The 17,566-nt window shown below is 33.2% G+C and overlaps 1 protein-coding gene across 1 annotated transcript; it reads right to left on the bottom strand.

Annotated features, from left to right (window-relative positions):
• Positions 1–9,304: 9,304 nt before the first annotated feature.
• Positions 9,305–10,948, bottom strand: LOC114263137 (putative UPF0481 protein At3g02645). The gene has a single exon (XM_028203634.2). It carries the CDS (start codon positions 10,946–10,948, stop codon positions 9,305–9,307), a length of 1,644 nt encoding a protein of 547 aa, XP_028059435.2.
• Positions 10,949–17,566: the final 6,618 nt, after the last annotated feature.

Genomic DNA, 17,566 nt, shown 5'->3' with positions numbered 1-17,566 from the left:
AACTTTTACCGCAGGTTTTTTGTCTGACATTATTGTTGTGCCAGCCTTTGATTTGGAGCGAGCAACATCTTCTTCTACCTGGATGTGCTGATGCACTCTTTCTATTAGGGCCTCCATTGTGAGGGATGGTGTCATCGTCATTGAATCGATCAATTTATTGCCAGCCGACAAACCTCGTTTGTACTGTGCGATAGCTAGGTTTGTGGGGCAATCTCCAATCTGATTAAAAGTCTCCTAATACCGGTTATTGTAAGACCTCAATGTTTTCTTCTCGCCTATGTCTATGGAGAGAAGCTGGTCAATCTCCACTGGCGTCTTGGTGTTTGTTCTGAATCTCATCACAAATCCCTCCGCTAGTTGCGTCCATGAAGCTATGCTACCTTTTGGCAACCGTTCAAACCATGTTAAACCTCGGTCACCAAGGCTGGAAGGAAACATGATACACATTAGAGCCTCATTTCACTAATATAAGCCATAACCTGGCGAAAGTGGCTCAAGTGTGTGTAGGGGTCTGACTTCCTATGACAACCCCGATCTTCGAACTAGTATATTATATTATTTAAATGAACCTAAATGCATGATTGTGTGTTTATTTATGTGATAACATGCTTAATTTTGTGATTATCTGGCATTACATGGAATATCTGTTTGAATTGACAACTTAGAAACAGAAATTGAGAACGGAGACGACTTCAGAAACTGAAATTGACTAGCCCAAATATTTAGAATTTTATGGCAACTTTAATTGAAATTTGATTTGGATCAAAATAATTAGAATAAACTGATTGAATTAGTTAGAATTAAATCTAGTTAATTAACCTTAATCATATTTGATTAGGCTAACTTACTTACACCCTATATAAGACTCTAATTAAGCTTATAGGCTCTTTTTTTTTTTTTTTTTTACAACTCTTGGTTGAGAATTAAGAGAGAAGGGAGGAGAGTTCAACATATAGAGAGAGAACAAGGAGTTTTGTAGAGAACTTGAGGAAGATTTGAAGATTGGAGCCATAATACACTTGAATTCACACATTAGGTATGAAATTCATCCTAAATCCTTGGAATCAAGTCATGTAGAAGTTGTATTCATCAAGGTTTTGAGTTCTTTTGCATGAAATTGTTAAATAGAAGCTTCAATCACCTTGAATTTGGAAGTTAAAAGTTAAAGATGTACATGCATGCATAATTTGAGTTAGAATTCATGAAATTCCTACATGCATGGCTCAATTATACTTCAATTTGGATAATCCATCATGTTTTCATACTTCTCATGTCACTTGATTATGTTTTGAATATGTTTTGAAGAAATGTACGCTCAATTTGAGTTAAACTTCTTTTATAACTTGAAGTTGAAGTTTTGGTTGAGTTTGGTTGAGAATTTACCATGGTTTTGAATAAATGGGTTCAAATTGGAAGTATTTTCATGTTATATAATGATTTTCCATGTTTTTGTGCCAAAAATCCAAGATTTGAGGCTTTGAATACCATGTATGAGCTTCAAACACAGTTCTAGATATTCCAGAATTCGGCTTGTCCGCTCGAGCGAGAGAAGCCCCGCTCGAGCGTGAAAAACGGACTTCTAGAAGTTTTACAGAATTATACAAGACGCGCGAGCGACCAAAGTGGCTCTTGAGCAAGGACCCTTTTATTTAGTCTTCTGCTCAAGCGTCCGTCGAGTGGGAATTTCATGTAACCGGTACTTTTTCTAAGTTTGTAGACCGCTCGAGCGGTAAAAGTTGCGCTCGAGCGACCACCTTTGTTCTTGAACCCCCGCTCGAGCATAGGAAGTTGCGCTCGAGCGGAGACCCTGTTTTTAGCAAGATTTTGCCAACTCTTTTAAGTGCATATTTGCATCCTCATGCCACTCCAAGTATTCTTAGGCGCCATTTAGACTCATATTATCATAGAATGAGTTAAAAACACATGAGAATAATTGAATTAAAATGAAGTGGTGTTTCAATTGTGCCTTTGTTATGTGTTTTGTTTAGGTGGACGTCCAAGGCTTAGTGACACCACAAACCACTGTAAGTAATAACTTATAAAGATATATTCAAATTATCCTTACTTTCGAAAATGTTATTGCTATCAAAATGGATATGTGATTGATTGAATGAATTATTAAAATGATTTGATGGTTGATAGCATGGCTTATTAAAACGTTATTTCATTATAATGAATGAAGTTCTGTTTTGAAACGATATTGTGGCATCCATTGAATTTAGGCCCTTGCCTGGGTGTAACAATACCATGGCTAGGGCTTGCCTAGGGGTAACAATACCATGGCTTTTGGATTGATTGTCATATGGTCTGTTATTACTGGAATTTTGTCACTTAATGGATGTACCACATAAAACGATATTGAAAGATCTTGATGGTGAAATAAAATTTGGTTTAACAGTGTTATTGAGCTTCATTCATATAACCTATTTATTCTGTTATTACTCATTGAGCTCTAGCTCACTATTTATATATATATATATATATGTAGGTGGGCATGCAGAACATCAGAGTTAGGAAAGCCTCAAGTCTACCTCGGGTCAACCTTTTGAGGGGCTTTCAGTGAAGTCATCAGGCTCGAGTGGAGCCATGTTAGAGAACCCCCCCCCCCCTTTTGTTTATTTAGTGATTTTGTATTCGCATATAGGTGGGGTTGTATATTTGCAAGACATGATCTTTGTACAAGTTGTGATGGATGTACTTTTGAAACAAATTTTGCTTAATATGCTAGTCCTTTACATATATGCACAAGTCAATGGATAATTTCTATGTTATTTTAAACTTCCGCTAAGCCCCATACTTTATATTAAGAGGGTCTTTTGTGTAGAGGCCGTAGGTAATCTATGATTACTGGCCGGTCATGACGCTAAACCTCTAGGGGCGGGTTTGGGTTGTGACACTTCCCCTCATAAGTAGTGAATTTGGGCTAGTGGAAGCCCGAGGGTAATGGTGCGTTCTCTATTGCGGAAACGAACGATAAGCTCTACAACCTTGATAACGCTTTGTTTGCTGGTTTGTAGGCAAGGCGTGGTTCTGGTATTCCAACCTCGACACTCCCATGTGTTTTAGGAACCAACCGTTGAAACGTTGAGACTCTACAAAGGTCGCGAGCCTGATTGTCTTCTCTCATTTGAGTCATTTCCTGCAGCACCGTGTGCATGTCTACCGACCTAGGCAACACCGTGTGTCTAGATGTCATTTGGTACGAATGCGAGGGCGGATAACTGCTTCCCTCCGTATAAGACCTTTTAGTCCTCGTTCTCTCAGACCTAGAGTAACAAGTCCTGGAAGTCCTTGATTGTGTGTCGCTTATCTTGAGACTTCTACTTTCAGCTTGTGACGGTGTGATTTGCCTGTCATGATTTTCTGAGTGGTAAGAGTGTGTGTTGCCTTTGTGCCATTCTTCTATTGCTACCCCTTTGCCTTTTATCTGGCGCTTCATCGTCTCCATGTTTGCCGCCATTCTCCATATCAATTCGTCTTACTCCCTTACGCGATACTCTAGAACCTGAGGATCCATTCTCCGCCTCTGCTTGTGAAGGCTTTGAGAGCGATGAGGGCTTGAGCCCGTCTTTCTCATGTGTCTCTCCATGGGTTTCGTCGCTAGGGATCTAATTTTTCCATAGGTGGGATAAAAGGTAAACCTTCACGCATCCCACTTCCTTCTGGGGTTTGTCCATCAATAGCAGAATGTGGTAAGTCTTTATTGTGCGCCATAGATTTCAACTAAAGAGGAAACTCAATCAAAAGGTTTGTTCTTTATGTGATTTCCCACAAACGGCGCCAATTGTACGAGTAGGAAATAATCTTCTCGTATAATCTCGTTGATCAAGTTTGCACTTCTCCAAATGTAGTCGTTTACTCTCTGAAAACACAAACGTGAGCTAGCCGGCGGGGGTGTACCGGAAACCTCTCCGATGTCTAAGTCAGCAAAATAGACAATATACACAAAAGCTCTGTGTATTTGAGAGTCAGAATTGTGATACTTGTACATAGGTCCTGTCATGAGCTTTTGTAGATTCCTATCAGAAGGTGGGCCCTAGAAGAGTATTATAAAAGGAGGAACTTCAGCGTGAAGGAAGGTATGTGAAAGAAAATTGGATACTTTGAAATAGAAGTAAACTTGAGAGAATACTGACTTGCCCGTTGGAGTATTGATTTCCACACCCCCGACCGGAGTGGTCATTTCTTTCAGGTAACAACCAAAGGATCAAAGGGCATCTTCCTGGATCAGAGAGTATTTTCAAACCACATCACCACAAAATTTATTTTTCATGTCAATGTCATAAAAGGAAAATAATTATTAATTTTTTTTTTAGATATGTGAGAATAATTATTAAATTTGAAAGGTAATAATTAAGGAATTTGATATATATTATTATAATAATGAAAGATTCAATAACTATAATTAAAATGAAAGGGCCAACGATTTCATAACACACGTAATTTTGTATTTTTTAATTTAAAAATCTAAAAAAATTTAAAAAATTACATTAGGAGTTTTGAGTTCATTGACGTAAGAATGTTTTTACTTATATTATATGATGGGTTCATTCAAAATCTCTAAATCTCTTTCCGTCACAATTTTTTTTTTTTTTGGGGGGTTCTTTATTATAACTTTTTATCAGCAATAGCGGGCATTTTAAATAACAAAGGAAGATTTAGAAAGAAGAACAGACCATCTCATTCTAAAATTATCCTTTTTTTAATTAATAATTTTAAAATTAATTTTTAATTATTTATTTAGAACCATGCACGACACATAGGTATATATTAATTATGTGACAATACACCTAATCGGATAAAGTAGAACTAATGACTTTCAATTAATTAAGAGGATATGAAATGGGTGGTTGGGTAGTGTTATTAACTTCACCACGTTTGCATTAAAATTGTTTGTTTTGAGATGATGAGTATAGACCAAACAATTTTTTGCAGTCATCACATTGGAAAATTATTAAGTATTTTTGGAGTATCATATGTTTATAGTCTTTCACTAATCATCATATACCATATCCTTTCTTATTTTTTAATTATTCAATATAAAATTGTGAGTCATACATTCTCTATTAATCACAATATTATTAAAACATCACGTGATTGTACTCCTAAAGCACCCAATAATTATTTATGGTCATACACTTGACTTGTTTCATTATAAAGACTGCACATACTAATGATTGAGTAAACTACACTAATCTTTTATCAAATTTGAGAAAATTACAAGGTTCACAAGTGTAATATAATAATATTTGTGAAAATTACAATAAGGTTTACAAAGGGTAAAGTAGTTGTTCAGTGGATATATCGCCCCACATACCTAACTCAAATTCGACTTTTATTAGTCCTTTCTGTTTCTTCACATCATGCAATGAGGGTGTGACCACCATCGAGTTTACATTTCTGAAACAACAATAATTGAGACACTATTTTTTTGAAACCCTTATAATCCCTTTTGAATCTCTACTATTGATGGTATAAGTCCTACACATACATAAATAAGTCCCACATATACATTAATGGTGGAAATCTAAAAAGGATTGTATAACTCTTCAAAAAATAGAGGTCTCAAGCATTTTTCTTTATGAAATGAGTCCAAAAGATCGTCTGCCTAGGACACGGTTCCTATTTATCGAAAAATAAAATAAAATACTATCAATCATAGGATTTAATTAATTAGTTCATATTTCTTTTTGATCTCTCATTTTATATTCCACCATTCTTTTAGGATTCAGTAGTCCCATATGAGGATATTATGTCTGGGTGAACTATTAATCTGAATTCTAATTTTCTTGTCTGTACATAAAATTATGTAATTTGTTAAATTATTACCCAATTCAAATGTCATGTTCTTCAAACAAATATGATCTATTTATATAACACGTTATTCCCTTATTATGAGTCATCTGCTACGCGAATGAAAAATGATATTATCATTTTATCTACATTAAAATATATATGTTAGTTAGCATTTATTATTTTTGTGACTGCATATCATTTATATTAATTTCGTTTGGTTTAGGTCTATTTTGGGAAGTGACTTTTTTTTAGTTTATTGGCTTATTTGAAAAAATGTGTAAGAAAATAGAGAGGTAATATGATCTAAATAAGCCAATAAAGTATAAGTTATCACATCACTCTCTCTACTTTTCTGTATATTTTTTGTAAAAATTTAAAAAAATATTAAAATAGCATATTCCCAAACGAGACAAGCGGAGTTAGTGCTTAAAGTTCTTCTCATTAAACTCAAATATTTATTCGTTTCATTAGGGCTTTTTTTTTGTCTATATAAGCATAAAAGACAAAATGGTTAAATACGCCAATAAGACTAAATGTTACATTCAAGCCATAATTATTTTACTTTTTCTCTTATAAAATTCAAAAAAGTCAAAAAGTCAACCCAAACAAACTTTTTAATCTCAAGTTAAAAAAGTCTCAATTCAAAAAAGTCAATTAAATTTTTTTTTGCCAAACAACACCATATTTATTAATTTTAAAGAATGTTGGAGAAAAGTTTGTATCATTTAGAATCGGAAAATGTTTGGTAGCTCAAATTTTTGTGGCTCAAATGGCTCAAATCTGTCAAAACGACGTCGTTTTACACTCAAAATCTATCAAAACGACGTCGTTTTGACAGATTTGAGCCATTTGAGCCACAAAAATTTGAGCTACCTAGCATTGTCGTTTAGAATCTCACGTTGCCTTTGGTTTAGTTTTGAAATCAGTTTTGGGGGTTTAAAAAGAGTTTTAAAAATTAAAAATTATTTAGTTATGAGTTTTGAAAATAGTTTTTAGAAGATTAAATTCAAAACTTATTTGGTTATGAGTTTTCAAAATTTTAGTTTTTTTGGATCTCGTTTTGTTTTGTTTTTTTTTTTTTTTTTTTTTTGTTTTTTTTTTTTTTTTTTTTTTGTCTTTTAGTCAAACCCTTTTTACAATATCATAGTCAAATTTTTTTTTTTACTTCTTTCATATACCTAATATAAGTTTACTTTTTAGATGCATCTAATCTAATTTATAGAACAAAGTTTCACTCCATATTTTTTATTTTTCTTTTTATAAATGTTAAAAAAAAATTTAACATTTCTTTTCTTGTTTTATATCCACTTAATCTATATACATTTAAAACGTTTCATATTTAAATGGAACTTTTTATAAAATTACTGGATAATGAAAAATATACAAAAAAATCAAAATCAAAATTGATCCATTTAAAAATTAATACTTTTAATGTTTTGTGTATTTATTAAATTTATTTTTGTGTTCTTTATATTTTGTTTACTATTTAAGTCTATTTAGATCATATACATTTAAAATATAAAAATTATTCGGCTAATTTGTGAAAACCAAATAAAATTGATTTTGTAAAAAATTCTAAATCAAACAAGTTTTAAATTTTTAGTTTTGGAATAAATTTTCAAAAATTATAAACTAAACAAATTTTGGGTTTTGAGTCAAGCTTGATGTCAAGCTTGTTTGGTACCAGTAGCAGTTGTTGTCATGCTGGTATGCAATCCAACTGTCCCATTGGTCACTTTGGTTTACTTTCTCCATGTGTATGAGAGGGTTCAGGAAAGTTGTTGAAAAATTCAAAGATCTTTGAAGATCCTTGAAGAAAAAAATTCAAATTCTCTAGAAGATGATGAGAGGCTTAGATTCTTCAATAGTCTCAACTTAGGAACACAAAAGCAAAGGAGATGATGGAGATAAGAGATTGGGTGAAGAAGAAGGCAAAGTAACTAGAGAGAGAATAATGGCAAGGCTCTCCCATGGATCTCCCACTTTCACTCTCAAGGTTGATAATGGAGAAGGAAAATTAGTTCTTTTCCAAGAGTCATCTCTCCAAAATCCATCCCTTGTAAAGCTATGGGTGGGTGCTATTTATAGGCACCTCATGATGTAGGATAGAGCCGGCACATGGGGAATATTCTCTCTAACCACCTTGTCTGAGGAGGTGACCTCTCCGAGGATGAGGAAAACCCCGAAGAGGAGATCAACCTCTCGGTAAACCCTTCTTCTTAGCCACGCCTAACCAATGATCCTCAATCATCCCAAAGGGTCAGGGGTAGTTCTAGAGGACGTCCTGCCACATAACGGTTAGGGGTAGTTCAAGAGAACACCATGCCGCAAATATTACCGAGTCTCAGGAACCCCCTAGATCGTGCCACCTCGACCCGGGTATAGGCTAGTTTAACCGAAGAGTGAATTTATCTCCACTCACCGTCCTCGAGATCGGGTCCTTTGTTCGAACTCCATTACGCCCATGGTTCTGGTGCGTAGATCCCGGAAAGCTCCGAGCTCGCAAGTGTTCTGGGACTCATTAACGAAGCGACTTCTAAATTGCGTTTGAATCCATTCGAAGCCAAGTGCTTCGGATCTCTAGATTCGTGGATCCGAATCCTTTCGAGTCCGAGTGCCTCGGATCTCTAGGATAGCTCAATACCCTTTCGAGTCCGGGTCCGAGTAAGTCTCTAAGTTCGTGGATCCGAACCCTTTCGAGGCTTAGAGCGATTCAGCCCATTTGATGGCGATCAATCCGAGCCCACCAATCTGGGACTTGCCATAAATTCGGGCCCACCAACCGTAAACTATTGGGCCTAATTAATTTAGTGGGCTCAAATTAGCTCCTCTTACACAAGCAAGGATCCTCTAGAGTTTTTTTTTCCTAAAGTTTCCTAGAGTGGTGCATTGTGTGGTTGAGATTTAATGACAAGTCACATCAATTTTTCAACATCAAATCTCAACCACACAATACACCACTTTAGGAAACCTTTGAAAAAAAATACTCTAAAGGATCCTTGGTGCTCTTACACCATGCAGCTGATATTTTTATTTATTTTTATTTTTTTTAATTATATTTTATGGGAGAGGGGTTATTGTTTTAGAATTTGGGTTTGGTGACTGATTGTAATGGTTGTAAGAGTGGTGTCATGTGCCAACCTGCAAGGTTTCTTTTCGGATTTTGAAAGAATCTCTTTTTCTTAATTCATATTATCTCGATATATTTATCAATTTTGATTTAATAAAATTAATGTTTTACTGATAAAAAAACAAAACAAACAAACAAACTATTAACAGCGAGAACAGGCAGACAACACATGACAAAAGAACACTCACAAATTAATTAAAACATATCAGAAAATTTAACAAATATCAAACCACCAAAAAAAAAAAAAATCATGAAGACAATAGATATATCATGGTTTTAAATGTCGATCGATACCGGTATTTTTTTTATAACCGATACTATTTGATATGTGACAGTATCACCAATATCAATAGATCCTAATTAAAACCATAATATATATCACCCTGAAGCAGAAGTTGAACTGCTAAAGGTGTGGAACATACGAGGACAGCTATAAACCGAGCAAAATGACTGTAAAACCATCAGCAACATGAGCAAAACCACTGCTATGATTGTTAGAATCTGCCATGAACCGTGCACGAAATTCTTCATCCTCCTATACATCCTAATCTGCCGCGTATTGTTGAAGCACTTGTTCACATCTTCAATGGCCTTATCAATATAGGGCACATTTGTGAGTCTCACTGACTTGCTCATCCCATTGAAGAGTTCCGCAACATCAGCATCACTTTTCAGACTGTTTACGATGATTTTATTTTCTCTAAGCAGCTTTGCATCCTCAACAGTATCTATGATTCCATTCATCAGCTCAGTATATCGTGTGAAAACAAGTGACTCGGAGGTAAGTGAAGACTCGTATGCCACCAAGTTTCTCATCACTACCTCCGAGTTCACGTTCAGAGTGATGACAGGGAGGTAAAATTTCTTGGCACATGCATCGAATTGAATAGTTGAAATGCCACCTGTAGTGGGACAAAATTCCACCCCAGCAAAGCGAAGCATTGATACTGAAGGAATCATGATCTCCTCTACCTTAGGAGTTTTCTTGACATCACTGGAAACTTCTTCTTCAGGTTTTATGTCTTCTTTCTTTTTCGACATTAAAATGGACACCCCTGGTACATTACTAATTATCTTTGAAGACACACCCAATAAGTTCTGAATAGGCTTTGTGATTGTACTAATTAACCCAACATGTAGACTGCATAACAAGTTCCAAAGCTTATCAAAAACTTGATAAGACTTGCTTGAATCAAAGCTCGGCTCTGTAGTATCAAAGCTCGACAATCCCAATTTGCCAAATCCATTGCCTGGATTGTCTTCAGAGCAGTTCATTTTGGGCACGATCAAGTGGTACAAAAGGTCCAACAAATGTGCATGCTCGGTGACTTGAGACGAAGGGAGGTCCTCCTTGATGAGTTTGATTGGAGAGAGAGATTTACAAAAACCCATCAACATAGAAGGCAACAAATTGTCTTCCACATCAGGCAATGAGCATTGGATTGACACAATCTCTCTCAAAAGAAAGATTGGGATTTGATTTTCGAGCATCATTATGTCACCGAGGACAGTGCCATGAGCTAGCTTCCGTCCAGTGGAATCGACTAAGTGAGCTGTTGTTGCAGACGAAGACACCGAATTTTCTTTCATGTGGATATGATAATTGTGAAGAAAGTCAAGCAAAAAGAGGCCATCAATGGCCATAATCCATGCAAGTGTTTCGCCTTCAACGTCCAAGTACATATGGTAACAAGCACGAACTCTGTGTTCATGCTCGATGAGTTGATTGACAAGTTGTTTGAATTCGAGGCTTTTAAACTGGCTTTGATGCCGGGCTGCTGCAGCAAGCTTGTACCTCTCCATCTCATAGAGCTCGGAGCGAAAATGATGGTAGGGACCCAAGCCGATGAGCTGAGGCACGTAGGCCTCGGGCTTGAATGCAGAAATGGTGGCTGGGACTCGAAAGATGGAAACTGGGAGGTCGATTTGGACCATCACTTCATGGTGTTGGAGGATTTTGCTGACTTGGTTGATCCATCTCTGCTCACCGCCGGATGATTCGAAGATAGAAGTTAAGGCCATGTTTGTGAAATTAAGTTTTTTTGAGCACAAGATATGAGGAAGTACTTCTTTGTTTATGTAGTGTAAGAAGGGCAATGAAAGAACTAAGTGGTTGGCTTAATAGGTGTAACTTGGAATTTATAGATGTATTCTTTTTAGATTTCATTAGAACCAAATTTGTTTTTTGAAATTACGCCCGTAAACTCTGTTCGAAATTTACTCGACTTACATGAAAGAAACATTTTATGTAAGTTTTGAAATTAATCGAAATCAGCGTAAACTTATCCAAAAATCATGAAAGCACCATGTGAGATAGAATTTTGGATGTAATAACACATCGAGTTTTGTAATCTATTCAATTATGTGGTCCTTTTTTGCATGTTATTTCAGTCTCGGTTCACACAATATTGGTAATGCTATTTGCGTATACATGTGCACAAGTAAATAAATAAATAAATACGTGTGAGAAAGATTCATTTTAAATGTGATTGGGATGATATTTAAAAAGGTATTATCGTCATTCTAACTCAAAATTTGGATTTGAATTTTAAATTCTATACAAATTAATTAGGATATTTAAAATAACTTTTTCTCTTTTTCTCTTTCTTATATTCTATAATTATTTTATTTACACGTCATTTAAGTCTAAAAAGTTTGATTGTATACCATTTTCTTATTCAAAATAAATGACATGTTCCGCACCAGTCATAGTCTCGACTGGAGAGTGTTGCCTTGCCCAAGCCCAAGCCCACCAAACACATCACGAGTTTTATTTTGATGATTCGAACCATTTATTTTATTGTGCCCTTTATATAAATCATCTACAAAAAAATTACGTTAATTTGATAATCATGGCTTATTAATTTTATCCATTTATCACCCCCTCAAAAAAAAAATAGATAATCTATTTTTAAAAATATACTTCTCGTTTAATTTTTTAGTGATAAATTCAATAAAATAAATATGTTACAATTATTGAATCAATTTATTTTTATATAAATAGATTGACAAGATAAATATTTTACATTATCAAAACAAGATCCACCACACATTCCGAGCCCAGACAACATGAACTAAAGGGAAGTCCAATCGCAAAATAAATTAGGCCACGTATTAACACGTGTTAAAATAGAGTAGGAATATACAGACAAAAAAATTGTACACAGAAAAATTGTAAATAATAAATTGGGTTTTGAACTTATCATTTTAAAATAAAAAGATTGAGATGTTTTTAATTATCAAAATGATATTGGTCTTGTTTAAAAAGTTGGCTAATTTAATTAGTTATTTAATTTTCTTAATTATTTTAATTTGATTTAAAAAATTATGTTCGGAAAGTTAGTGGTTTTTTTTTTGTTAGTTAATTTGATGATTGTGAGAGAAAATGTAAAATGATTATGGGTTGGATGTGATATTTTATCTAATTAGTTATTTTAGTCTGTTTTGTCTTTTAATAGACTATTTTAACCCAACCATCTTTCCAAGCACTCCCATTCTAATGTAAAGTTATATGTAAAAAAATTGATAAAATGACAATTTGCTTTGAAATAAAGTTTTTCATTTTTAATTTAGGCCAAGGTTGAGTTTTTTTTTTTTTTACGTTAAAATCTAATAATCAGAAAATAGAAGTTAAAAACACTCCACTTTCAAATTCTAAATAATCAATTTTTTTAAATTTATTTAAATTAATTATGCCTAATAAACTAAGTAAAAATTATACCAAACAATTTAACAGACTCCTAAATACTCAACTTCCATAAGCTGCAACAAACAGCTCCTTAGTTCCTACCGTCCACGACTACTAAGGAATCTACATTGAAAGGTCAGAATTCACATTCATAATGGTCCCTAGTAGATGATAATATTCTAGTGTTATATTTCTTATTATAATTATTAAAAACACATTGGGGTAAGAAAGTCATACACATAACAAAAATGTTAGTATAAATTTGGTCAATAGCACATTATACACAATTTCATATATGTGATTTCTTCCTTCCACATATTCTAAAACACGTGGTCATTAGTTTCTTTGCTCAATAAGAAAAAGTTTTCAACACGCTTGGAGGGATAGAAGTATGAGATAGGATGCACAATTCATAGATGGAATAGTTGGTTGTTTGGTTTATAAATTTTATACTGCTCTAATAGTCCCTCATATGTGGGATAACTCTATCCCAGGAGGTGTGGGACAGAAAACTCAAGATAAGCTCAGCATTGGGATTATCCTGAACTTATTGAAATAAAATTAAAATCTCAACTAAAATCAAATTAAAATTAAAAAAAAAATTATATAGTTTTAGTAAATTAAAAATAAAATTAAAAGTTCTATTTATTTAAAAGTTCAAATTAAAATAAAATTAAAAAATCTCAACTAAAAATTAAAATAAATTTATATAATTTTTATTGATGTTCTATTTATTTAATTTTGTAAAAGTTCTAGTAAAAAAATTAAATAAAATAGGATACACATCCGATTCAATAGAATAGTCTAATCCAAACATTTAATTCCATGACTAAACAAACATACCATTCAATAGAATAGTCAAATCCAGACATCTAATCCCATGACTAAACGAACATAGGATACAAATCAAGTCCAACCAAATAGTCCGAGGATAATGTAACTCAGGATTAACAGTCCAATAAATTACAATCTCCTTTTATTCAGTTTATCCAAACAAACAAACCCATAGACAAGTAGCTTGGGTGGATTCAATTTGAAAAAATCAAGCTCAACCCGAATTTTGTAGAATTATGACAAAATATTTTTGAATTCAATGTTACTTTAGTAAAAATTCATAAATTCAAATTAAATTTGGACATGACAGAGCAAATACATAAAGCAATCCAAAATCCAAATTATGCATATATAGTATGACAAATATTAAATATGTATATAAATTATTAGTCGTTAAATGATATTAAATTAAGTTAAAATGTTAGATCATATTCAATATATATATCATATACACAAATAAGCAGAACATAAAAAATATATATATATATATATATATATTTTCCTTTCTTACATGAAAATGACAAAAATCATTGTAGCACCTCGATTTTTATCAGTCCCCTATTTGTCACTCTCATCATATAAATTATTTATTTTGATATTATTAATAATTTTAGTCCCAAAAAAATGTTAATAAGGTTAACTTTAACAAATAATTAGCCTAGCTACTTACCAAAAAAAAAAAAAACTCTCCAATTTATAAAAAAAATTCAGGCAATTCAGGAAATTCACACTAATGCTCAAGTTGGACTTAGGCAAACAAATTTCAGTATAATTCAAGCTAGGCAATCCCGCAGTTCTTCCAAACTCACCCAAATTGCACCCTTAATATAATCAAAGGAGCCCTGCTTGTCGGCGAGCTAGACAAGAGACCCAGTAAAGTGGGGGAGCCACACACACTCCATTGAGACTGACTTAAATCATAGGCTGACCCTATCTCATCAAAATTGTAGCAAGCACAAGGTGAGAGCAGAAATGAATTGTTCATTAGTCGCCGTTGGTGTATTGGTATGTGTTTCTAAATTAATTAATATTGGTATACTACTTTATTTTATTTTAGTTTTTTCTTTTTAATGGTTGGTGGGCAATTATTGCCGAATACTCTTATGAAACGGATAGACCTTGTTTTGTTGCTATACAAGTTTGGAAAGTGACTTTCTCCATATCAAGTCCGTAGTTTTAATAATCACAACTGAATTTTTTTTTTTTTTTAAATTTTAATTTCTATCCTATCCTGTATTTAGTTTATTCATCAAAATAATTAAATTAATTTGATGGTTGTACTCACTCAATTTTATCATATTTCATTTGAAAGAAATGGACATAAATTAAGGCATCCATCTCTTTGAAACAAATATAATGAATTTATCTAATTAATTTAATTTTTGTTTTTATTTTTAATGATAATCTACAGATATATAGAATTAGAAGATGATCAAATTGGACCGTGAAAAACTGCTATGTGGTAGCGATAAAATGTGGAACTGGGCTGTCCAGTGCTATTAGTTCCAGTTCACCGGAAAAAGAAAAAGACTTTTAACATCTTTAATAATTTGATATGTCGCTTTGTTATCGTAAAAAATTGGCAGGACCTCAAAAACTCCAATTGTTTTGCTATATCACCTGCTAATTGTCAAAATTTGACATTGAATTAATTTCTATACTTTTTGGTTCTCATGATTAGATAATCGATTCGATTCCAATCTACAATTCACAAAAATTCAACCAAACCCCTCTTAAAGATTATGTTTCGAAACATATTGCAAGGGGGAGGAACTTGCAGATTGAATTTTGCAGCATTTCCTTCAAAAAACAGAAAAGAAAAAAGAAAAAAAAAGCAGCATTCATGTGCCGGGGTGCTAGGTTCATTCATTCATTGATTTTTTTTTTCCCTTCATTTTTCTATTCATTTATTTATCTTTAGAGGGTTGTGGAATGGACTTTGTTTTTATTTCACTTGCTAAGGGTTGGTTTGGGAATAGTCTATTTAGTAATTTCTTGATATTTTAGCTAAAACATGAGATTAAAAAAAATTGAGCCTTCAGTCCAAAAGTTCAAATTTAAATTTTCTTTGTCTAAAAGTCCAGACACAAAAATACTTTATCCATAAGGACAAATTTCTATAAAATGACCAAACTACCTATCTATATAGAGTATAGTGCTAGGGGCCTTGACAAATCGAGGCTCGAATGTTTTTTTTTTTTTTGTGGAAAGGTGGTTATGTGTAGAGGTGTGCTAAGAAACTAAACATTTCGCACCAACTCAGCCTGTCAGTCTGTGTAGTTTGATAAGGTGAGTGAGTTGGGTTGGACTAGTTGGGTGATAAAATTGACTGATCAGTTAAGCTGCTGGTTAAAATTTGTTAATTCCATATAGTTTTGTATGAGTCCCTGCTATATTTTTATTTCAAAATTATGAAACTTCGTAGGAAATTGAAATGGCTTTGGTATTGTTTTTGAAATAAAAAAATATAGTAGGTACTCGTACAAACTATATATAATTAACAAATTTTAACAAGCAGCCTAATTAATCAGTCAATTTTATCATCCAACCAGTCCAACTCAACTCACTCCTTAATAAATCACACAGGCTGAGTTGGTACGGGATGTCTAATTTTTTGGCACACCCCTACACATAACTACCCTTCCAAAAAAAAAAAAAAAAACAACCAAACCAACACACAATCCAACAAATGAATAAAATAAAAATAACAACCAAACCAACATAGCCCACAAATAGAGAAGGTAAAAAAAAAAACAAATCGAGCTACCTAGTGGTGTTAAAAAAAAAAAAAAAAACAATTCGAGGCATTCAAGTCTTGATTTGTTGAGGTCCCAAGCATTAGTCCTATATATATGGTGTACATTTCCCAATACTCTTTATCACTTTCTTTGTTCTCCTCTCTTTCACAAGAGTGTAAAAATGACACACAGCCCGTGGGCAGCCCAAAGCCCGCCCGCGGCCGGGGCTAGGTCCAATCAGTTTAGGCCCGTTTACTCTCAGACCCGAACCCAGCCTAAACCTCAGGGCCTAGGCCTGGCCCATCATTTTGAAGCCTACTCGCCCTACTTAAGGCCTACTCAAGGCCCGCCTCGTCCGAGGCCTAGTGTCTTTTTTAGTGAAAAATAATAAACTTTTGGTAGAAAAAAAAAATTAAAAAAACTAAAAAAAAATAGTCAGGCTCGCCCAAGCCTGGCCCAAGCACGAGGCCAAGCCAGGCTCGATTATCATATCGACCAATCGTTTGAATTCTACGCTATAAGTTATCACATTACTCTCTCTACTTTTCTATATATTTTTCGTAAAAAGTTAAAAAATTACTAAAATAGTCTATTCCCAAACTAAGCAAGCGGAGTTAGTGCTTAAGCAAAAATATTTATTTCACTTTTTTGTGCTTAGGCAAGCAGAGTTAGTGCTTTGGAAAGCGGACTTAGTGATTATCATAGCAAAAATTACTAAAATAGCATATTCTTAAAAATATTTATTTCGTTTGATTAGGGCTTTTTTGTCTATATAAGCACAAAAGACAAAATAGATTAAATAAGTCAATAAAACTAAATATTACATTCAAATCATAATTATTTCACTTTTTTTCTTATAAAAATCAAAAAAATTAAAAAGTTAACCAAAACAAACTTTTGGGTCTCAAGCTAAAAAAATCTCAACTCAAAAAAATCAATTAAATTTTTTTTTGCCAAATGACACCATATTTATTAATTTTAAAGAATGTTGGAGAACAGTTTGTATGATTCAAAATCTCACGTTGTGTTTGGTTTAGCTTTGAAATCAGTTTTGGGGGTTTAAGAAGAGTTTTAAAAATTAAAAATTATTTAGTTATGAGTTTTGAAAATAGTCTTTAGAAGATTAAATTCAAAACTTATTTGGTTATGAGTTTTTAAAACTAGTTTTTGAGTTTTTTTTTGTCGAGTTTTTTTTGTCTTTTGGTCAAAACCCTTTTACAATATTATAGTCAATTTTTTTTTTTACTTCTTTCATATACCTAATCTAAGTTTACTTTTTAGATGCATCTAATCTAATTTATAGGACAAAGTTTCACTCCATATTTTATATGTTTTTATAAAGGTTTAAAAAAATTTAACACTTTTTTTGTTGTTTTATAT

The sequence above is a fragment of the Camellia sinensis genome, chromosome 5 (genome assembly GCF_055761805.1).
Source record: "Camellia sinensis isolate YWXY chromosome 5, ASM5576180v1, whole genome shotgun sequence".
Lineage (NCBI taxonomy): Eukaryota > Viridiplantae > Streptophyta > Magnoliopsida > Ericales > Theaceae > Camellia > Camellia sinensis.
The sequence above is the reverse complement of the archived record's forward strand: the minus strand, read 5'-3'. Positions and strand labels throughout refer to the sequence as shown.

What these genes read in the sequence shown, in the direction of transcription:
- LOC114263137 (XM_028203634.2), bottom strand. Translation starts at nt 10,948, where the DNA reads ATGGCCTTAACTTCTATCTTCGAATCATCCGGCGGTGAGCAGAGATGG.